The sequence below is a fragment of the Hyaena hyaena genome, unplaced genomic scaffold (genome assembly GCF_003009895.1).
Source record: "Hyaena hyaena isolate Hyena2069 unplaced genomic scaffold, ASM300989v1 scaffold_295, whole genome shotgun sequence".
Lineage (NCBI taxonomy): Eukaryota > Metazoa > Chordata > Mammalia > Carnivora > Hyaenidae > Hyaena > Hyaena hyaena.
Window position 1 is genome coordinate 1,693,126 of NW_024080928.1, and position 23,584 is coordinate 1,716,709.

Here is a 23,584-nt window from a genome sequence, read left to right on the forward strand (position 1 = left end):
ATCTTTTTAATCATTATGATGGGTAACATAAAGAGCCTCACTTTCATTCTGATACTTTAACTGTAAAGCTATAGTTAATACTGGATATTTTAAAATCTGTAAACAAAAGAAATAAAGTATAACTCCACCAAGATAGTTTTATTTCAAACATGCTTTTACCTATTTGATTACTCAGTTGCTCTGAAGTCAATACTGACAGCAGTTTCTATCTACTAAAGATGTTATTCACCATCCTATAATTTAATATTTACACAAGATAGATGAGATTAAGTTAAACTACAAGTCACAAGTTTTGTAACCAACTATATTCACAGCCATGATTATTCTGTAGATGTGGTGAGTAAACCAATGGCCATTCCTTAATAAAATACAAGAGTTTTCATCATGCATAGTTTATAGGCTCCTTAAGAGGTGGCCTCTTAAGAGGCTGGATGCTCAAAAAAGATTCAACAGTCAAGCAATTAAATCTTGGCAAATCTTTTTTCACACAAATGCTTGGTTTGGTTATTGAGCCATTTTAGTATTACAACTTATTTGTGCTCTAACTGGAAGTAGAATCAACACTGCATGAAAAATGCAAGCCTATCAAATTCATTAGTAATACCTAATATCTAATACCCTCTTAGCAGGAAGAATCATTATTCTTGGATTTCAAACATTTTATTTTCTTTCAGGGCATACCCTATAGCATTGTGTTATGGGAATCAAGGAGTATAACCAAAAAACAAAAACGAAAACTCAAAAAACAAACAAAAACACTCAACATGACAACACACATACAAACACCACAAAAAAACTAAGGACCACTTCCATTCCTCATTTGAAATAAATCAGTAAATCTATAAAAATTTCACGTTAAAGACAAGTTAGTAAAACAATTCTTCCAAGTAGTGTTGCATATGACCATATGACCTACAACTTTACCATCCATTTTATAATCATTATGGTATGAGATTATGAGATTTTTCCAGGATGCAATGGCATTAAATTGAGCTGTTACTACCTAGGCAAGGAAAAAAATAGATCACTGAAAAACACATGAATGGGGGCCATATTTGTAATTTTAAGAAACTTTAGATAAAACATATTTGCTAGTGGAGGTAAGTAGAAAAACTAATATGTGAGTTGTACCATCCCTACCATGAACTACCACAGAGGCAGAGTTACAACATTCTTGGTAAAATAACAGAGAAGAAGGATCTATATATACCACAAATTTAGCAAAACACTTCTTTGTACAGAGGTCTAAATATCTTTGGAAGTTTAGATTTTGAGGAAGAGAATCACTAAGTCAATTCTTCAAGGCTAATTTCTTACAAGTATTAAAAAACCAGCCCATGGTCTCAGATACATTCCATCTGGGTAAATGTTCGGAACGCCAAAGAATAAGAATCACGAATCGCAACTATCCACTTATTTCTGTTCTTTGATTTAATAATGTTTTATAGTACTTCAGATTTTGATTCCAGAGTTTGCACACTTAAGAATAAGTATGACTGGAGAAGATGTGCTTATTTTTTGAAGCCACATGAAGGTTTATTTCCCTTGGCACAACTTTTCATCATTGAAAACATCTCTGGAGATCAGGAGAATAAGCGTTTCACAGCCTAAATGATGAATCTCTTCTGAAGTTGCAGAAGATTTCAATGTGGCTACCGAAGTCTAAACAGCCCAGCCCTTAATTTCATCTTAGTCCAGTTGAGAACAAAACACTAAATAAGAGAAAATCCAAATTCCCAATAATATTCAAGAAAAACAAATCTTTACACACAATAAAATACATCCTAAACACAAAGTAAGGGTATAATATACTCTGCAGCATGACATTGTCTTTATTATATTTCTTAGCTGTAGCTCTTCTATCCAGAAAGGAGAACCCATCTTCTCAGTAAATTGTTATTCCCTCTTTTTTTTTTTTTTTTTAACCAGTTTAGGGATGGTTTGAAAAAGGCTTAATTATACAGTTGTTAGGAAATTAAAATTTCATTTATATATACTTTAAGTGTTTACAAAGCACTCAAAATTGCAGCTTCTATGTATATGACTTCTGAAATAAAATGACACTTTTAACAATAGTTTTGTTCTTTAAAAATTTTCTACATACATGCATATGATCAAAACAATCTTTTCTTGTTTGGGAAATTTCCTAAGCGTAGAAAGAAAAAAAAATGACAGCTAGAAAATATTTCAATGTTAAGATGACTGGGTGCCACCTACTGTTTAATTCCTGTAACTACTAACCTTACAAATTGAAAATTGCCATTAAAACCCAGGTTCTAAAACCTGCATTTTGTAAATGCTTTTTTATTGATACGTTTAATGGCAAAATAAGGTTCTGAAAGAATGTAAGTGATTATCAAAATTAGTACAAAAACAGCCACACACTACTTAAATATGAAAAACAGACCTAATCATTTTTTCTTTTACTTCAAATGCAGATTTCTGCCTCTTTTAAGTTGTATCAAAATCTCCAGGGAACATCTAAGTAACTGGAATATACAGAGAGTCAATGTACAGTCAAAAGGCTAGTCAAAGTTAGGGCTTAAACATGATCCATAATGAATGTACGGTAAATGGTTTATTTGGAACAGTCATTTACTTACTGGAAGTGGTCAAAGTAGGAAAGGCAATAATACATTTTTCTCCTCTTTTTAAAAAATAGTATATGTGGTCTTTTACCTATAAGCTCCAGTACATCAAAAGAAGAAAGGGGGCTTAACATTTCACTTAAGAGAATTCAGCATTACCAGATTTAAAGAAATACCTTAGAAACAAATCAGTCTGCTTTAACAAATTGCACTCATGCTAATGAAAATTTTAATCTTCTTTAACAGGTCACAGCCAAAATCCAAATTGTTGGAACAATCCACAAAGAAACTGGAATGTAAAACGATGAATCCAATTTAGATCTGGAAGGGAAAAGAACATCAGATCAAATGAAAGAATTCTTATATTCCAGCAGTCTACCATAGAAGGGAGGCCTGCATCCCCTAAGGCTATCTTTGAAGAAGAAATTCTCCACACCAGGTTTTTGGTTATTTTTTTAAAAAATTTTTAAATGTTTTACTTATTTCTGAGAGAGACAGCGTGAGCAGGGGAGGGTCAGAGAGAGAGGGAGACACAGAATCCGAAACAGGCTCCAGGCTCCAAGCTAGCTGTCAGCAGAGAGCCTGAAGCAGGGCTCAAACCCACAAACCGTGAGATCATGACCTGAGCTGAAGTTAGACGCTTAACCGACTGAGCCACCCGGGTGCCCCTATACATCAGGTTTTTCTTAATTAGTCTGTTGCCAGTAAATCTTTACAACCTTCTTCAGAATGCTGCCATACAAAATATTCTTAATAAAGTTTAGTGTCTCTTCCCTTTTGTACTGGTGATGAGAGATTTTTCTTCTGGGTGGGAGCAGACATGCAGGAGTATTATTATTTTTTAAATGTTTACTTTTGAGGGGCACCTGGGTGGCTTAGTCGGTTAAGCATCCAACTTTCACTTAGGTCATGATCTCGCGGTTCGTGGGTTCGGGCCCCGCGTCGGGCTCTGTGCTGACTGGCAGCTCAGAGCCTGGAGCCTATTTCAGAGTCTGTATCTCCCTCTCTCTCTCTGACCCTCCCCTGCTCACACTGTCTCTCTCCTAGAAATAAATAAAAATCTTAAAAAAAATAAATAAAAATGTTTACTTTTGAGAGAGAGAGAGCACACGCGAGTGTGGGGGTGTGTGGGGGTGTGTGTGCGCGCGCGCACACTCGCGAAGAGAAAGAGACTCAGAATCTGAAGCAGGCTCCAGGCTCTGAGCTGTCAGCATGGAGCCCAACGTGGGGCTTGAACACACGAACTGTGGGATCATGACCTGAGCCGAAGCTGGATGCTTAACTAACTGAGCTACCCAGACACCCCTAGGAATATTATTTCATTAAGAAAGAGACAAGTGTGACACTTACCAAATTCTCCTCTCAATCTAGTTATAGGAAGGCAGGCTAGCATACCTATAAACCATCTGGAGAAATGTCTTTGAAAAGTAGGGTTCTCAGGTGTTAAAAAAGGGCAACCTTTGCCTTTGCAAAAGGTTCAAGACAACTCCAATTTCTTTAGTATCCACTGTCTTTAGCATCTCTTTCCCTGCCAGACTACAGAGTCCAGTTCCAAGGAATCACTGGCACAGATTCAGGAATTTTTTTCTTAGAAAGTCTTAACCCTGTTTACTAGATCCTCATCCTAATACCCCTGTGTATGTGGCTTTATATTCCAATTGTTCTCTGGTTGGGTTAATCTTCCAAAAGAGGTCTTCTACCACCAGCTCTAAAATGTTTAGATCACCCCTTAATTTACAACACAATTCCTGGTTGTTGTTGTTTTTTTAACAGAATATAACCGTTACATCTACTCTGAAACTATCATTAACAATTTAGTCACAAGAATTTTCTGGCTCAGGATCTCCAAAGGGAAATACATTAAAAAATAGAATGATATATCATGTAAAAATTCAGAAACACACACTGAAGATACGTATTCAAATTTTAATTCACCACGAGCACTCATAATAGTCTGAAGTTGCATCAAAATATAAGATGGATTGACGCATGAATAAAGATACAGGGGCGCCTGGGTGGCTTAGTCGGTTAAGTGTCCGACTTTCGCTTAGGTCATGATCACGCGGTTCGTGAGTTCGAGCCCCGCGTCGGGCTCTGTGCTGACAGCCAGCTCAGAGCCTAGAGCATATTTCAGTCTGTGACTCCCTCTCTCTCTGACCCTCCCCTGCTCACACTGTCTCTCTCTCTCCTAGAAATAAAAAAAACATTAAAAAAAAAAAAAAGATACAGATATGTGATAAATCAATGACAGGAAAATGTTTATTACTGAATCTTGCTAGTAGGTATCACTTGCGATGCCTAACTCAGATTTCCCCAAGGCCAGCCTTTGGAGCTGTGAAAGGCTCTGGTAATCCTGTTGCAGTCTTAGGAACGACCACCCTAGGCATACTAAAATATCATTTTTGAATCAAATCAAATATTAGCATAATTATTTTTAGATCTATATATACATTTAATATTTTTAAAAGAATTTTTTTAAATGTTTTATTTATTTCTAGGAGAGAGAGAGAGACAGCATGAGCAGGGGAGGGTCAGAGAAAGAGGGAGTCACAGACTGAAACAGACTCCAGGCTCCGAGCTGGCAGTCAGCACAGAGCCCGACACGGGACTCGAACCCAGGAACCGAGAGATCATGACCTAAGCGAAAGTCGGACACTTAACCGACTAAGCCACCCAGGCGCCCCTAGATCTATATATACAAAGGTGGGTTCTAAACTACAGTTTTATTTTAGGGAGTTTAAAGGAGCCCAAACTGGAGTTAAGAGTAACTTATAATAACACCCCAATTATTAATATTGGCAAAAACTAAGTATGTTTCATTTTAATACCGTAACAGCAAAAGGGCATTTACTCTTGTGAGCATTACTGCTTTACTGTTTGCAAAACAGTACATTTTCCTCCAATACACAAACTCCAAACTAAGAGTTTGCCAACAATGCATATCCAACAGAAAAAATAGTGGAATGACAATGGTCTCAATTTTAACAAGACTTTAAATATATGGTATAATTCCGGGGCGCCTGGGTGGCTCAGTCGGTTAAGCGTCTGACTTCGGCTCAGATCATGATCTCACAGTTCGTGGGTTCGAGTCCTGCGTCAGGTTCTGTGCTGACAGCTAGCTCAGAGCCAGAAGCCTGCTTCGGATTCTTTGTCTCCCTTTCTCTCTGACCCTCCCCTGCTCACGCTGCCTCTCTCTCTCAGAAATAAATAAAACATTTAAAAAAATTTTTAAAATATGGTATAATTCCAATCCTTCATATCAAGCTGTTAAAACAAGATTCTTCTTTTAACATACTAGTATTTCAATTAAGAATGCATGTTTCTATGAGAAGAATTTTATTTCTTACAACTGTCTGCTACATTTCATAATAGCTACCTCTTTAGACACTCAAACAAGTTATGATTGCAATGCCTAGCATTCATATTGCCAAAGCAGATACTGATCTTTTCTGGAAGAAATGGTGAAAAAGACTGTAAGAATTCTTAAAGTATAAACAGTTTGACTGGTTGTCTGATAAATAATACTGAGCATTTTAATTCATGGACAAATCTTCAAATATATCCTAATGTATTCAACATTCTTAGATTAAACAAAGATAGGAGAAAGAGCTGGTATCTCTATAGACAATTCAGAAACAAAAGTTGAAAAATGTAAGGTGCATCTACTTACATCATCAATGTCTTCATCATCGTCTCCAATGTCATCAAACTGAATTTCGTCATCATCCCCAGGACCAAAAGTATCAGTTTCATTGATTTTGGCTAAAGAATCAACAACAAATATACTCATATAACCAAGATGATATTAAAATGAGTAGCTGTCCACTAAAAGAAGTAGTCTGTTGAATTATAGAGAGACTCTTATGAGTCATACCTAAATTATAAGTTTCACTGTAAGAAAGATCCGCCTGGGGCACCTGGGTGGCTCAGTCGGTTTGGTGTCCGACTTTGGCTTAGGTCATGATCTCGCGGTCTGTGGGTTCCAGCCGCGCATCTGGCTCTGTGCTGACAGCTTGGAGCCTGGAGCCTGCTTCAGATTGTGTCTCCCTCTCTCTGCCCCTCCTCCGTTCTGTCTGTCTGTCTGTCTGTCTCTCTCTCTCTCAAAAATAAACATTAAAAAAAAAAAGTTAAAAGGAAAAAAAAAGATCCTTCTAACTTGTACCTAGCAGCCCTACTCTACAGAATTTTATACAACAAAATCTCAAGGTCACTGCTAGCCAAGATGGAAAATATGAGTTATACTTTTGTTTGTGGAGATGTTTTTTAAAAAGTAGGCTTTATGCCCAGCACAGAACCCAATGCAGAGCTTGAACTCACACCTGTGAGATCAAGACTTAAGCCAAGATTAAGAGTTGGATACTCAAGCAACTGAGCCACCTAGGCACCCCTACAAAGGTATTTTTAATTCAGGGGGCACCTGGGTGGCGCAGCTGGTTAAGCGTCTGGCTCTTGATTTGGGCTCAAGTCATGTTGTCATGGTTTGTGAGATTGAGCCCACACAGGGCTCCATGTTCACAGTGCAGAGCTTGCTTGGGATTCTCTCTCCTTTTCTCTCTTCCCCTCCCCTGTTTGTTCCCCCTCTCTCTCTCTAAAATAAACATTAAAAAAGACAAATTCCAACTCAGGGGCATCTGGGTGGCTAAGTCGATTAAGCATCCAACTCTTGATTTCAGCTCAGGTCATGCATGATCTCATGGTTCGTGAGCTCAAGCCCTTTGTTGGATTCTCTCTCTCCCTCTCTCTGTCCCTCCCCTGCTTTCTCTTTCTCAAAATAAACATTTAAAAAAAACTTTCCAATTCAAGTATAGTTGACAAATATATTAGTTTCAAGTGAACATAGTTGATTTGACAATTATATACACTACGGTATGCTCACCATGATATGCATCGTTACCATCTGTCATGACACAAAGTTATTACAGTACTGACTACATTCCCTATGCTACTTTTCATCTACTTTAGAACTAGAAGTTTGTACTTCTTAACCTTCTTCACCTATTTTGCCTATCACCCCAATCCCCCAGCAACCATTAGCTTGTTCTCTATACTTAGGAGTCTGTCTCTCGTTTGTTAATTTGATTTTTACATTCCAACAATGCACGAAAGTTCCTTTTTCTCCACATCTTTGCCAACATTTGTTTACCCTGGCCCTCACCAACACTTGTTATTTCATCTTTTTGATACTAGCCACCCTGACCAGTATCAGGGGATATCTCACTGTGGTTTTGATTTACATTTCCCTGATGATAAGTGACGCTGAGCACCCTTTCATGTCTACTGGCCATTTGTACATCTTCTATATTAAGTGTTTATTCAGAAAAAAAAATATTGAAGAAATAGTGTTTATTCAGGTCCTCTGTTCATTTTTTTTTTAATTTTTAATGTTTTTTTTTTTTTTTATTTCTGAGAGAGACAGCATGAACAGGGGAGGGTCAGAGAGAGAGGGAGATACAGAATCTGAAACAGGCTCCAGGCTCTGAGCTAGCCGTCAGCACAGAGTCTGACGCGGGGCTCGAACCCATGAACCGTGAGATGATGACCTGAGCCGAAGTCGGACGCTTAACCGACTAAGCAACCCAGGCACCGCCCCCATCCATTTTTAATGGATTATTTGGGGAGTGGTTTGGGTGTTAAGTCGTAGAAGTTCTTTATGTATTATGGACATTAACCCTTTATCAGATACATCATTTGCAATCATCTTCTCCCATTCAATAGGTTGCCTCTTTGTTTTGTTGGTTTCCTTCGCTGTGCAAAGCTTTTTAGTTTGATATAGTCCCGACTATTTACTTCACAAAGGTATTTTTAGTAAGGCAGGCTCCAATCACACAAATTCTGAAGCCATTACAATTTCCAACTATGCTTCAAAAAAAAAAAAAAAAGGTCACAGCAAATGGTAACACCAGACAGACTCACCAATCAGAAAACTTAGTCAAATCGTGATTACCCCTAAGCAATGAAAATGAACCAGGCCATGCTGGTCCTATTCCCAGACATACTAGCATTTCCTAGATTGAAAATGTCAAGCATGTAATTTCAGCAGGCTTTTCATGCTTAGGTAAAATTATATTGTTTTTCTAATAATATGCAACAGAAAGAAAACGAAAAGGAATATACAACAAAACAAAAACACCAAGTGAAAAATGTAGCCTTATAATACAGTATGTAAAGTGTACTTCACCTTTGGTGGGATTATGAGGGACTTATTTTTGTTTTACTTAAGTTTTTCACATGAGAATGCTTAACGTTTTAGTGGTGACAATGTTGTTTTTAAAAATCCTATGGGATCCTATGATACTAGGGCAAGAACTGAAAAATGACTTTATAAAAGTCAATAGTACCTAATTACGATCCTTGCTTCACACTTAAAGTAGATGAACACTAACAATCTCTTGAGAAGGTTACTGTGAAGTAAATACTGTAACAAAATTATTCTTTTCATTGGTATTATGCAGAAGTTCAGAGTTTATAAAGCATAAAGTATACTACTATGAAGTATAAGCAAGCATACTCTGACATTACCATGCTCTGGAAGCTCGCCATAAGCCTTCAAACTTCTAGCTTCATCTGCATTGTATTTTAAAATTACATCAGCTTTATTATCCTGAAAGAGATAGGTAAATTTTAGAACTGATTATGCAAAAGTATTATTTCATAAGTTACTTACAAACTGGATAAAAAATTAAATCTCACATTTTTACCAACTCTCTTTCACATTTCAAAGTTTTCTCCTACCCAGCGCATTTGTTGTGAGGAACACAGGATGATGTATGGAACTGCTGAATGACCATATTATTAATTATACTGGAATTAAAATTTTAAATACGTATTAAAACAATTGTAAAAAGTTTTTTCCTACCTTCTAAAAAACATCCAGAACTGTGCCAACCCAATCTTTTTACAGGATGATTAAATAGTGTAATTAAACCTTTCCTTGAATCAATGCTGCTTACAATATGAAGAGACTAGAATCTCCAGAGGAGATTTTACATCTCCAGAAGACAGATTAGTAGATGTGGAACAACGCTCATGAGTTTCTATTTTCTAAAGCTCTTCAAGTGTTTCTGATGCAAATATACCACAGACAACTACTGCCTTAGAATGTTCACACTTCCCCATTTGAAAAGACTGTTAAAGTTTCCTTAAGGAAAAAAAAAAAAAAGTGTTCAAGTTTATTATCTCAACTTCAAAAAGTTCTTTGAACCTAAAAGCAGGTCCAAATGGCTACAAAAATGATCAGTGATGCAAAGGCAGTGTGATTCAAACCAGCACTTTTTTTTTTTTTTTAAATATTTTTATTTATTTCTAGGAGAGAGAGAGAGACAGCGTGAGCAGGGGAGGGTCAGAGAGAGAGGGAGTCACAGGCTGAAACAGGCTCCAGGCTCTGAGCTGGCAGTCAGTACAGAGCCCGACGCGGGGCTCGAACCCACGAACCGCGAGATCATGACCTAAGCGAAAGTTGGACGCTTAACCGACTAAGCCACCCAGGCGCCCCTCAAACCAGCACTTCTTGAGCTGTGTGTAATGTGCATAGAAGCTCAGAGGGAAATTGTTAAAAGGTGTATTCTGATTTAGGAGGCCTGGGGTGAAGTCCAAAACACTGCATTTCTAACAAGTTCCCAAAAGCCACTGATTCTACTGGTTCCCCCGAAGTGGCAGGGGCAGAGAAGGTGGCTCATGGGAGATTAAGAATCAGAAACGTTGACCTTGGCTGTCATTTTATAGTTAGAATGTTGGATCTTTCCAAACCTTGGTTTTCTCATCTGTCAAACAAAGAACTGATTATTCTTCCTATTTCTGGGGTTATTTTAAGATTTAAAGAGGAAAATGGACATTAAATGGTATTAACTGGGGTAAGCTTTGGGTGGCTCAGTTGGTTATGCGTCTCTTGATTTTGGTTCAGGTTGTGATCTCACAGTTCGTGGGATCAAGCCCTACATTAGGTTCCGTGCTAACAGTGTGTAGCCCGTTTGGGAGTCTCTTTCCACCCCTTCCCTGCTCGCATGCACATGCACGTGCTTTCTCTCTCTTTCAAAATAAACACACATTAAAAAACAAAATTAAAAATATGTAAAAAAAATGGTATTAATTAAAGCAGGCTTTTTCAACCTCAGCACTATTGATACTTTAGGCTGGATATTTCTTTTGTTGTAGGGACTGTCCTGTGCAATGCAGGATGCTTAGTCAGCATCGCTCCTGGTCTCCCCCCATCAGCTGTAACGACAAGGAAGGTCTCCAGATACTGCCAAATGTCCCCCGAGGAAAAAAGAATTCACTCATGGTTGAGAGTCACTGATTTATAATAAATATTTTAATTCTTTATTCTGGAATATATATTTAAGAAAACTAAAATATGGGGTGCCTGGGTGGCTCAGTCGGTTGGGTGTCTGACTTCGGCTCAGGTCATGATCTCGCGGTTCGTGGGTTCGAGCCCCACGTCAGGCTCTGTGCTGACAGGTAGCTCAGAGCCTGGAGCCTGCTTCAGATTCTGTGTCTCCCTCTCCCTCTGACCCTCCCCTGCTCACGTTGTCTCTCTCTCTCTCTCAGAAATAAATTTTAAAAAATTAAAAAAAAAAAAAAAAAAGAAAACGTGATTAAATACATGGTGATGAGTTCTAACAAGTGGAAACCAAACGGACTGCACCGACCCACAATGAATACTCTCCAGGTTGAGATCATGAAGGGCAACTACCATTTTCTCTCCTAAGTGCTAATCCACATTTAGAGCACATACTTATATCATGGTTTGTACTGTAATTACTTGTGTGCCTTATTTTCTTCACTACCACGCCATAAGTATTTTCTGGGATGGGAGCTTGACTCATTCAGCTGTATACACTACAGCAGCAGTTTCCAGATTTTGATTTCAATATGTATATTTTAAAAAAAAAGAAAGAAAAACTGGCATGTGGAGTCCACCCTAAAATTACATTTTTACTTTGACAAATAAGAACAAGAACACCACCACCACTATGTAACATCACTTATTCCAAAAAAGGGAACTTTTTAAATATCTAAAAAAGGAAAAAGGACCATTTATAGCTTGATGGAAAATTCACACTGCCTGTTATTTTTTCCATAGTGAAAATGTGGACTCCACAGACTGGCCATCTGGGCACCACGATGACTAGTGTACTAGCACAACACTGAAAACGTAACTAGCCCTTAAGAAATGTTTGTCGACACAACAGTGAATAGCATGATGGGGTGGAACTGGGCAAAAACGGTCATGACTTAAGTTCTAAGAATTAATAGCTCATCAAATTCAATCAAGTGAACAATGAAAAAATTATTATTTTTTACCTGGTAATCTCGGAGCCCAACCAATATAATGTCTGAGGTATTTATCCAAACCTAAGAAAGAAAAGTCACTGCATGTTACATTTAAAAGTAAAGAATCAAAGCAACATTTAGTCAGTCTTTCCATAAAATATTATTCACTCAACTGTGGGTGAAGTACCTAGAGTTAGAATTGGTGGGGGAGGGGGGGGACCTATAGTAAACAGCTGAGAAGGTTTCAAACCTGTAATGGGGGATGTTAAAAAAAAAAAAAAAAAAGATCTTATTTAACTGAGTTTATTAATTCCAGAAGAATGATGATTAGAAATTTAGTAATTTGTAATAGTGAATTACTCTAAGTGGTTAGTTATCTATCCATTATATGCGAGAAAAGAAAGTTAGAAATGTGTTTTTTCTCTTCTGCCCTCCCTTCTACCAACCAACATTCACAAAGCTGGCAAAACCACCTTAAAGTTTATAAAGGGATTAAAAAATAACCCATAAGATCAGAATCAGAGGGACTTTTACCCAACTGGATTAATAAATCGGCCTTAACACCCACTCTGATGGGAAATGAATCATTACTTTCCAAGGCATTCAGGATCACAATCCCATAAATTTAGTATTACCATTAACATTTAATTTAACTCATACTCAAATTTTCTCAACAGGCTTTACAAGGATTTCCCCCACTCTCAAACCAGAATCCAAACATGGGCCACCTACCCCATTTAACTGCTAGGTCTCTTTAATCTCCATTCAACTGGAATAGTTCCCACCTTCAGCCCCCCTGCTGATGCCTTCCCCCGCCCTCCCACCCCAACATTTAAAGTCACTTAACACTGTAGTAAGGGTCTGGCCATTTGTTTTACAGTCTCCCTTAATTTGGATTTGTTGATCAGGTTAAACATTTTGGGCAGAACAACAGAGGTGATGTAAATGAGGTTTTTTTTTTTTTTTTTTACAAATAGTTTATTGTCAAATTAGTTTCCACATAACACTCAGTGCTCATCCCCAAAGTGCCCTCCTCCATGCCCATCCCCCCTCCCCCCCACATCCATCAGTCCTCAGTTTTTGTCAGCATTCAAGAGTCTCTCATGGTTTGCCTCTCTCCTTTTCCCCCACCATTTCCGCCCTTCTTCTCCCCCTTGTTCCTCCGTCAAGTTCCTCCTAATCCTCCTATATGTGCAAACATAGGATATTTGTCCTTCTCTGCCTGACTTATTTCGCTCAGCATAACACCCTCAAGGTCCATCCATGTTGCTACACATGGCCAGATTTCATTCTTTCTCATTGCCACGTAGTATTCCATGGTATAGATAAACCACATCTTCTTGATCCCGTCATCTGTTGATGGACACTTAGGCTCTTTCCATGTTTTAGCTATTGTGGAGAGTGCTGCTATGAACATTGGGGTCCATGTGCTCCTATGCCTCAGCATTTCTGTATCCCTTGGGTAAATTCCTAGCAGTGCTACTGCTGGGTCATAGGGTAGTTCTAATGTTAGTTTCCTGAGGAACCTCCACACTGTTTTCCAGAGGGGCTATACCAGTTTACATTCCCACCAACAGTGTAGGAGGGTGCCCGTTTCTCCACATCCTCGCCAGCATCTAGAGTTCTCTGATTTGCTCGTAAATGAGTCTTTAGGTGGAATCTGTATAAAGTTACCATCATTGAGCTTGCTGTTTTGATTTTTCATACTATATCACTGTTCTACTGAAATCTTTGAGGAATTTACAAAAATGAGGTCCCTGACCCATAAAAACTATAGACCTATTTCCCCCCTTAATCGTAATTTTAAAGTAAAACAAATCTCCACACCTACCTTTTTCCTCAATTTTCCTCTGATGTGACATAACCTCTTTACACCATCAAAACACATCGCTTCTAATCGTCCGTTTCCCAACATTTTGATTACTTGAGCATATTCTTAGGGGAGAGAAAAGAAAAGTGTACAAGATACTGTCAAACTTTTCATAAGACAGCAACTTAAAAATCCACATAAAATTGACTTGAAAACATAGGTATACTGGATAGGAATAAATGTGTGGTAAAATAAATACAAATGAGTGATAAACACCAAGCCAATGGCAGAGCCAGAATCTACACTCCATAATGCCATTTCTAAAGCAAACTGTCTCTGCTAACAGAAATGCTTTAATTATCTACTGATTTTGAATAAGCAGAATGACTATGATCTTCATAACCATACTTTACTTTTTAAAGTTGTATTTAAGTAATCTCTACATCCCACATGGGGCTCGAACTCATGACCAAGATTAAGAGTCACATGTTCGTGGGGCGCCTGGGTGGCTCAGTTGCTTAAGCGCCCGACTTCGGCTCAGGTCATGATCTCACAGTTCGTGGGTTTGAGCCCCGCGTCGGGTTCTGTGCTGACAGCCAGCTCAGAGCCTGGAGCCTGCTTCGGATACTGTGTCTCCCTCTCTCTCTGACCCGCCCCTGCTCATGCTGTTTCTCTCTCTCTCAAAATAAATAAACAAACATTTAAAAAAAAAAAAAAAAAAAGTCACAGGTTCTTTGGACAGAGCCAGCCAGGCACCCCGTAACTGTATACTTTACTTTGGAGATCAAGGTGGCGTGCTCCAAAGTGGACATTACACCTCATCAATCTCTCACACTTGGATCCTCTCCCAATTTTGGACCTCCTTTCCCTCAAAGCCTTTAGAAGCTAGTCCCAACATAACTCTTGGTATATTTGGCACATAAAAGTAGCTTAAGTGTTAGTAATGTCTTTGTGAAATTAGCATTCATCATTAGGGATTATTCTAAAGTTTTTGTGAACCCAGAAAGATATTCTCCGGCAAAATGCCAAACTTTTAATCAAAACCTTTCCAAAAGGATACCCAGGAAGCCACTCGGAAAACTGAGGAGATGATTAGCTTTAGCTTGCACAGGGGCCTTGACTAGGGGGGCAAGGGCGGGTATTACCTCAGAACCTTTAGCTTACTCAAGTTGTACAGAAGACTGAACGCCAAACAGGCTATCCACTGATTTGTAAATACACTGAGTCCTAACTTTGAAAGGCTCAACTGTGGGGCTGACACGCTGAAGTTAGTTGCTCAGACTACAACGAACCTAGAGTTTCAACATGGTAGGCCAACTCAAAGGCAGTATGTCTTCCAAAGTGAAAAAGTGATGATCGTAATAAAGTCAACTGTTCATGGAGGGAAGAATGAGGAAGGCTAAGAAACTGAAAGTTCTTTTAACCACAATACGTGTTTCATTTTTGGTGGCTTATATATACACATAGCCACGAACAAATCCACCAAAGTTCTACGATAAAAGGACAATCAAAAAAAGTTCTTTGTTAAAATATGTTGGAAATTACTGGAATAACTGGACTTCAAAAATATATATGTATTCATGCTAAGTTATCTGAATGTGAGAATTCTATTGTGATTATGAAAGAGAATAAACTAAAGAGACATGATATAGCGTAAGGTAAAAGTATCATGATGTCTGCAACTACCTTTAAAATGGTTCAGGAAATACACACACATGAAGGGCTTAAGGGAGTTGATTGCACCAATACTGCAACTCTTCTGAAGCAGCTTTTGAAACTGCTCAGGGGTTGTGGGGCACCTGGGTGGCTCAGTCAGTTAAGCGTCTGACTATTGATTTTGGCTCAGGTAATGATCTCATGCGTGGTTCATGAGTTTGAGCCCTGCCTGGGGCTCTGCAATGACAACATAGGTGAGCCTATTTGGGATTCTCTCTCTCTCTCCCTCTCTCTGCCCCTCCCCTGCTCGTGCTTTCTCCTCTCTCTCAAAATAAACAAACATACGTTAAAAAAAAAAAAGAAGAAGAAGAAGAAAGAAGCTGCTCAAAAATATGGGAAACTAGTGTTATGGATCTTAGTTTGGAAAGGTCAACTGTTTAGTTTTACTGTATTCTAGTTTTTGAAATTATATGCTAATAGTACTGGAGAAATGAGGCCAAGGCCTCTAACTCATCCCTTAAAAATTCATTATCTAATGAAAAGACTATGTAGCAACATTTACTGGGTGGTTCAGTCAGTTAAGCGTGTTTAAGCTCCACGTTGGGACCCCACGCTGGGCATGGAGCCTACTTAAGGAAAAAAAAAAAAAAAAGGGTTTACTAAACCATGGAATTGTTAACTATAGCTTTCGAGGCTTAGTTCTTTCTGAACTGTACAATTCATTCTTACTTATGAATGTTCATGCAAAACAATGAAACCTAGAGGTTTATAAAAATGCCACCAATCAACACACACTGAGCGTACCAAAAACTGATTACCAAAAGAAAGGCTCTAGAGAGGTGGGGGAGGACTGAGAAATGGAAGACAAACCGGAACACAAGACCTTATTGCTCAGCATTACAAAGTTGTATCTTCTATGTTTAGCAATCGAAAATTCCCTATTTTAAAAAAAATTATTACTAAAAAAAAAAAAAAAACCCTCACTTACAGAAACGCTTACCTTGTCCATCTTCTTTAAACACCAGCTCTCTTTTTTCAGATTCATTCTCATTTTTACCTCTGCGTCTGTTTTTACCTCCTTTACCTAAAGGTTTTAAAGAAAGAAAAAGATGTTAATTATTTGCAAAATAAGAAAGAAACTAAATGACTCACAACACTCTTTTAAAAAATCACTTACATTTAAAAATTCACCTAATAAAGTTACACCATATTAAATTCACAATCTCTAATCATATTAAACACACACATAGCATTACTCCCCTACTCGTCTTGGAAATTCCTTTTGGGTTATTTCTGTCATAAAATACAAACTGAAAGCAGATACTATATAAAAGTATATACATCCCTGAGGACATCTGCATTCAATGACCAAAGTTCCTGGATCATAATGATCACCTGGTTGAGCACACTGCTCAATGAACCCCTTCCACAGTGGCCCACAAGGGCCAGGGTGGGAGATACAACGAGTTACTGATAACTTTCTAAATAAATTAATAGCCCACCCCCTTACCAGACCTCCCCATGAAAGGTCTGAGTTCAATTAGGATGACTGGGGGTGAGAGGGTAAAGTTACATCCCCTGGAAGGGGAGCTGTGGTGGAGGAAGAACTACTCTGGCTACCTTCAGAATTTGAATTCTATCTTCTAGCAGTAGCAAAGATTTACTGAGCAAAGTAGCTGAAGTTAAAAAAGCAAGTTACTACTTTCTAAACTTGGAAGCAACCAAGATGTCCCTCAGTAGGGGAATGGATAAACTGTGGTACATCTATACAATGGAATGTTATTCAGCAATAAAAAGAAACATGAGAAGAACCTTAAACGCAAACTGTTAAAGGGATCTATAAAGGCTGAATTGTATGAGTCCAACTAGGTAGCATTTTGGAAAAGGCAAAACTATTTAGACAGTAAAAATAAACAAACAAACAAACAAACAAATCAGTAGCTGCCAGGAGCTGGGGAGGAGGAAAAGAACAGATTAATATGTGAACACGGAGGATTTTCAGGGCAGTGAAATTATGATTCTGTGTGATAGTGTAATGGTAGATACATTTCACTATTCACATGCCCAAATACACAATATACAACATAAAGAATGAACCTTAATGTCATCTATGGAGTTGGCTGGGCAGGTTGGGAGAAACCAAGGCCCAGATCCTACTAATACAGTGGCTCAAGTTAACAACATGCTGGGAGGAATGGGAGAATTCTACTTTCTGCTTATTTCTCTACAAACGGAAAACTGCTCTAAAAAACAAAGTCCATCAAAAAACAGGGGCATCTGGGTGACTGGATCAATTGAGCGTCAACTCTTGATTTTGGCTCAGGTCATGATCCCAGTGATGAGGGAAACAAAGGCAAGAAAAATGTAAATTAAATCCCCTTTCAGCTTATAGCCCACTGAAAGACACCAGAGACCTGCAGCGTGTAACCCTCTGCAAGGAGTTTATGGCTGCCTTAATTAATGCCATAAATATTTACAGGATATTAAAAACTAAAAGCATCCAGGGCGCCTGAGTGACTCAGTGGGTTGAGCGTCTGACTTCAGCTCAGGTCATGATCTCAGTTCATGGGTTCAAGCCCCACGTCGGGCTCTGTGCTGACAGCTCAGAGCCTGGAGGCTGCTTCTGATTCTGTGTCTCCCTCTCTCTGCCCCTACCCGCTCGCACTGTCTCTTTCAAAAATAAATAAACGTTAAAAACAAAAACAAAAACTAAAAGCAATTTTATCTTGACAACAGCTCCATCTTCAGAGTCCTAAAAGACCCTGCTTTCAGCATACAGAAATTCCTTAGAAACGAATTTTCTCTCTATCCCCCCTCCCTCCAGACTTAAAAGTATATCACCAGTCATTCCTCACACTCCCAGCACAGCTCTTTCTGCCCATGGGTCCAGTCCCCCGTGTTTTAATAAAATCACTTTTTTGCACCAAAGATGTCTCAAGAATTCTTTCTTAGCCGTTTGCTACAAACTCCACTTCAAATTTCATCACTAAGGTCAAGGGATCGTGCTGAACATGAAGGCTGCTTTAGATTCTCTCTCTTCTTTTCCCCTCTCCCTTGCTTGCTGGCAAGCAAGTGCACTCTCTCTCTCTTAGACAGGGATGAAATCAGCAAAATCTAGACAGTGGGGGCAGTACTAGACAATTTGTTTTTCTCACTAGATACATTATTGGGCGGGGGATCAGATGGATGGGGAACTTACAGATTTTTTTTTAAGAGATTTAAAAGACATTATCAACCAATGGCAATGTGTAGACCAAATCTGGATCCTGATTTGGTGTGGACGGTGCTAGTCCAAGTTTAGTTGTGAACTGATTGTGCCTGGGGCCAGGGGGTTAAGTACCTAAATGTTTGTTTATACCAGTATACTTTTGTACATATGTATATATTCAAAATTCTTCATAGTATGAATTTAAAAATGAATACCACAAGGTGAAGAATATAAAGCTACCATTGGTGTAAAAAAATAAAAACGCAAAAAAGAAAAAAAAAGAAAAATGAGTACTCATATTTGCTTACGTATACATAAAAAACCCTCTGGAAAGGCATATGTAAAAAAGTTAACAATGACTGCCTGTGAGGAGAACTTGTTGGCAAAAGGACACGTTCTGGAAAGACACTGCACTTTTCACATTTTGAAATCTGAACTGTGAATATATTTACTACTCAAAAATTTAAAAAATACTTCAACAAATGCAGAGGTATATATATGATCCTCTAAGGCCACTGTCCTTACATGTACCATGAAGCAGGCCTAGCCAAGCCATAAAAGAGACAAACAGGAGGAATAGTTCCGAGATGTAAACAAGAGAATTATGACCAGATGTAGAGGGAGGGAGAAGCAAAGGATGAATGGAGCTTTCACAAAGAAACTTCTCAGGATCTCAGTTACAGACTATGTAAAATGAGGGAGTTAGAAGAGAAGATCTAAATACCTCCACATTCCTTCTACCATTTAGAATCCTAGACTCTTCTATGTACTGACACCCTTAAAAAAAGCGTAATTCTCTCCCTCCCCTTGGTTTTCATACTTTGAAGGATGATACTACTACTCATTCCCCAACTCTCTTTTTTCTGACTTAGAGGGCCACTTGCACTATTTTTTTTTTTTTAAAGTTTATTTACTGAGAGAGAGAGAGAGAGAGAGAGAGAGAGAGAATGTCCCAAGCAGGCTCCCCAGGGCTCAAACCCACGGACCGTGAGATCAAAATCAAGAGTCAGCCGCTAAACCAACTGAGCCACCCAGGCGCCCTGCCACTTGCATTATTTTTGATCTTTATGAGCCCCCACCCCACATTATGCCTATTCCTCTGGAGCTTCATTAATTCCAAAGTCCTACCATCTGCTAACTCACTTTCTAAGGAAATTAAATTTTCTCTTACATTTATCACTTCTATGCTAATAATTTTATATCTCAGCCTGCTATTTCAACTAAGCATTGGTTTCATATTTCTAATGGCTCCAGTGAATGGGCTGCTGTCATCTCAAGCTCCAGATTTTATTCAAAACTCAATTTCTTTTCATTTTTTTTTTTCTTTACAAACCTGGTCCTTAACCAACGCCCCCATTTCTGTTAGTGGTAACATGATCACTTTAAAGAACATAAATCTCTCAACCTATAAAACACACCAGTCGACCTCTCAATACTTCTCTTCCACTATCTTATACTTCAGTCCAAGTAGATAGACTTCTCATTGTCCTGGTAACTCACCCCTAACAAGCCTATGCCTGTGAGACAGGTACTATTTTGTCTTTATTTCACAAGAGATTAATAGTCTCTGAAAGGTTAAGTGACTCATCCAAGGCGATATGATATGAAGTGAGAGATCTGGGATTTGAAGGGAGCAGTGTGTCCCCACTTAACTATACTCTTAACCATTATACGATAAAGCCACCCATTTACTTGTCACAAGCACCCTATGAAATAATATTTATCCCCAGCTTATCAGGGACTTCATTAACTGAACCCCTGAGAATTTTAACATATTCCAGGGTGTATGGATGAAGAGACTCAAACCTAATCTTTTTGTTCCTAGCCCTCACATTAGGGTCTCTCTCCATAGCGTTTTGTTCCCATTCCAGAACCTACTAAACCACACCGGTGGCCATTTTCACAAGGTGGGAGAAAGGCTGTAAGTGGTAGTGATATTAAAGAACTCGTGGGTAGAACCTGGAAGCAGCAAATGGTTCACAGTCCAAAGAAAATAATGAATATGCACCCGGCCACTGCAGAGAGAGACACAGAACTTCTAGAATCCAGTGCAGTTAATCAGTTCTAAGGGCAGTTTCATAATGCTTGGTGCTATTGTCAGGTGGGCCTCTGTAATTTCCTGACCCACTCAGACTCCTTAGAGTTCAGTATGTGAGGCATTCTTAAGGCAAAGCAAAACTGATTTCCCCGGAAGAGTAAAGTAACTTCTGCTTCAAGCCATTAATCATTCAAGTCAGACAAAACAGAGTGAAAGCTCCTTTAGGGCAAGGATCTTAACGGCTTTGTTTACGGAGTTATATACCCAAGCTGGGCAATTCTTTGAATGAGTCCGTCAAAACTAGTCCATACCTTCCCAAAGGAGTGGCAATTTTAAAATTATAGGTAGTAACTTCCTCAAAGTGTGGCAGCACCTTACCCCAAATGGTCATCAAGAGTGGACCAAAGGATACCCTTTTTCCTGAGGTAGTAAGCCAAAAGCATCTACAGGATAGTAGAGGAAACAAGCTGGTAAGAATCAGTCTAAAACACATTCAACACACAGTTCATGGCAATTTATATCCTTGTGAGAGCATCACCAAAATTATATTCACAGGACTTCCGGCTTTTCCAACAAAGAAAAACAAGCAAAAAACATGAATTTATTTCTACATTAGTAAACCTCATCTCATAAAATCCAGGGGTCTTGGAAAGCACTGTTCCTCTAAGGGAACAGATTGGTTGTACACGTACTGGAATGATAAACACCAAATTCAGAATGGTTGTTACCTCCAAAGAACAAGAAGACAGGGGAAGAGGACTGGAAAGAGGGACACAAAGAGATTTAACTGATTCTGTGTTTTAACTTCTCAAGTTCACAATAATGGATTCCCGGGTGTTCACTGTATTATCTATTATATTTTTTGTTTTAAGCTTCAAATACTATTTATACAGAATGATCTATTTATTGTTTGTCAATTTATCAAAATTAACCATACCCTGATCACTCCCGTCTATCCTACTGCCATGTAAGAGACTACAACTTTAAAGGAGGCTAGTGAACTACACGTGATTTAATGTAGAAGTTTAATGCAAAAGTCCTGTTCCCGCGGAACCTATTATTATTCACCTGAGAGTGAAGTCTACAAAAGGAAGGTGACTTAATACAACAAATATTTATTGAGCATCTACCAAGTGTCAAGTGCTAGCAATTCAATGTGATTTAAGACAGATACCATTACTGCCTATTAGAGCTTGCAGTCTAGTGAGGAAATTGGAAGTCTCACTAGAAATAAAGTCAGAAGAAGATACTTACCGAGGTGATCCAATTACCATCTAAGAGGAAATGAGAGACTGGACAGGTTACAAGAAAACTATGACTTTTAAAACCCTATTTTTCCCAGAACAATTAGCAGGAAAAAGCGACAAAAAGGACCTGCAAGCTAGATTTCTGAGGGCAGTGGAGTGCCTTGAAAGAACTGCACCAAATCCTGCTCCAAACTGCAAGCAAATACCCCAAGGGATAAAATGAGTAGCCACAGTCACGAAGAGGAAATGAGGTAGAATCCCTGGTGCCGGTTGTGAGGGAGAATAAGAGAACAGAAGTATGCCTGGGTCCAGGTAGGGGTCTCAAGGATGAATAACCAGAGAAAACGTCCCGCGGGTTGTGTAGTATGCTCCTCTCCTGAGGAAAATACAATGATCTCCCTGTTTCTCGTGGCACTACTTCCTTGGAGAAATTACAAAGATACTTCAAAAGGCAGAAATTCCCTTAAGTCTAAAAGGGATAATTTCTTTAGGCCTCTTCTGGTTTTAGGTAGGTTAGGCCTTCCATTTTGGAAGTTCCAAATAAACTTCAAGACCGATAATTTTGCGGACGTTTAGCCTCAGAATGGAGGAAACGTAAAGGTCTTTACTCCCGATACAATATATACAACATCTGAAGCAAAAACAAGAAAACCTGGTTAAATATGGAAGAAGTGTTCTGGGGTTTTTTTTTTTTAAAAAAAAAAAAAAAAAGGTAAACCCTGTAAAGGGATGGGGAAGAGCAAATCTCTAGAAATGAACCCTAAATATGTAAATCTGCATTAAGGTTTCATTCACTGTTTAGAAACGGAGAGGGAGTAGTGTCAACAACACTCAACTATTCATGAAGAAACCCATGCAGGAGTAGCTGGTCTCTAAAGCAGGCAATACTCTTTCAAAGTTAAGAACTGCTTCCGGGGCTTAAGTGTCCCTGCCCAGGAAGGCCAAAGGCGCCCATCGGAGAAACCCTGGCCGCCCAGGAGACGTCTTCTCACAGGTCCGTGAAGCGCCGCGGTCAGTCTGGCGCGAATCGGGAGCAAAAGCCCACATTCCCCCGCAGGAGGCCCTACAAAAATGGCGTCGGCTCCACCCCAATGTGACCAAACTGGTGCACGGGGGCAACTTCTCGGCTCCCCTCTCAAGCCCCAGTCCGCGTCTGGGTCGTCCAGCCGCGTGCAGGCAGCGAGCAGAGTAAGGTCACTGCGGCCTGGGCACGGCGGAGCGGCGCGGGCAGGACCGGAGAACCGGGTCGAGCGGAGTCGTGGTCCCGGGGTCCAGGGCGGCATTACCTTTATTCTTGGGCATGGCTGTGACGGCGGCCTCCCGGCGTTTCCGACTCCTATTCGGGTGGTGGTGGTGGGGGCGGCGGCGGAGGTGGCGGCGGCGACTCTTCCGAAGGGCCCCAAGGGCGACGCGTGGGACCGCGCTGTACCAAGCAGGCAAGCGTGGCCGGGTCGCGTGCGCGGGAGAGTCTCGAAACCGAGTTCTTCCGAGATCCGCCTGCGCCCACACTCGGCTGCAGCAAATGGCGTCGCGACGGCTTGCGTCGCTGTTCCCCGCCTACCAACGCCGGCTGGCCCGCCCCCCCCCCCCTCCCCAGCCCTACAGCGCAGGCCTGGCCGACTGACACCACCCCCCGCTCATTGTTAAGGGCGGAGGGTGACGCGCGTTTGAAGCGTTCGCGGTAGTTCGCAGAAACCCGCGGGGGAGGGAGTCACGAGCAGGAAGGAGAAGGAGGCGGGGAGGGAGTGGGCGGGGCCCAGGCGTCAG

General features: G+C 39.7%; 1 protein-coding gene across 1 annotated transcript; it reads right to left on the reverse strand.

Moving 5' to 3' along the window:
- Positions 1–1,796: 1,796 nt before the first annotated feature.
- EIF1AX (eukaryotic translation initiation factor 1A X-linked) lies at positions 1,797–23,359 on the reverse strand. The gene is made up of 7 exons (XM_039247403.1): positions 23,104–23,359; positions 16,325–16,408; positions 13,690–13,793; positions 11,889–11,939; positions 9,108–9,189; positions 6,259–6,350; positions 1,797–2,909 (listed from the first exon to the last, which is right to left on the reverse strand). Exons 1-7 carry the CDS (start codon positions 23,117–23,119, stop codon positions 2,904–2,906), a joined length of 435 nt encoding a protein of 144 aa, XP_039103334.1. The 5' UTR covers positions 23,120–23,359; the 3' UTR covers positions 1,797–2,903.
- Positions 23,360–23,584: the final 225 nt, after the last annotated feature.

Coding starts and splice junctions, on each gene's coding strand:
- EIF1AX (XM_039247403.1), bottom strand. Junction 11,940..13,689: donor GAGGAAAATTGAGGAAAAAG/GTAGGTGTGGAG, acceptor TTTCTTTCTTAG/GTTTGGATAAATACCTCAGA. Junction 9,190..11,888: donor TTGGGCTCCGAGATTACCAG/GTAAAAAATAAT, acceptor TATCTCTTTCAG/GATAATAAAGCTGATGTAAT.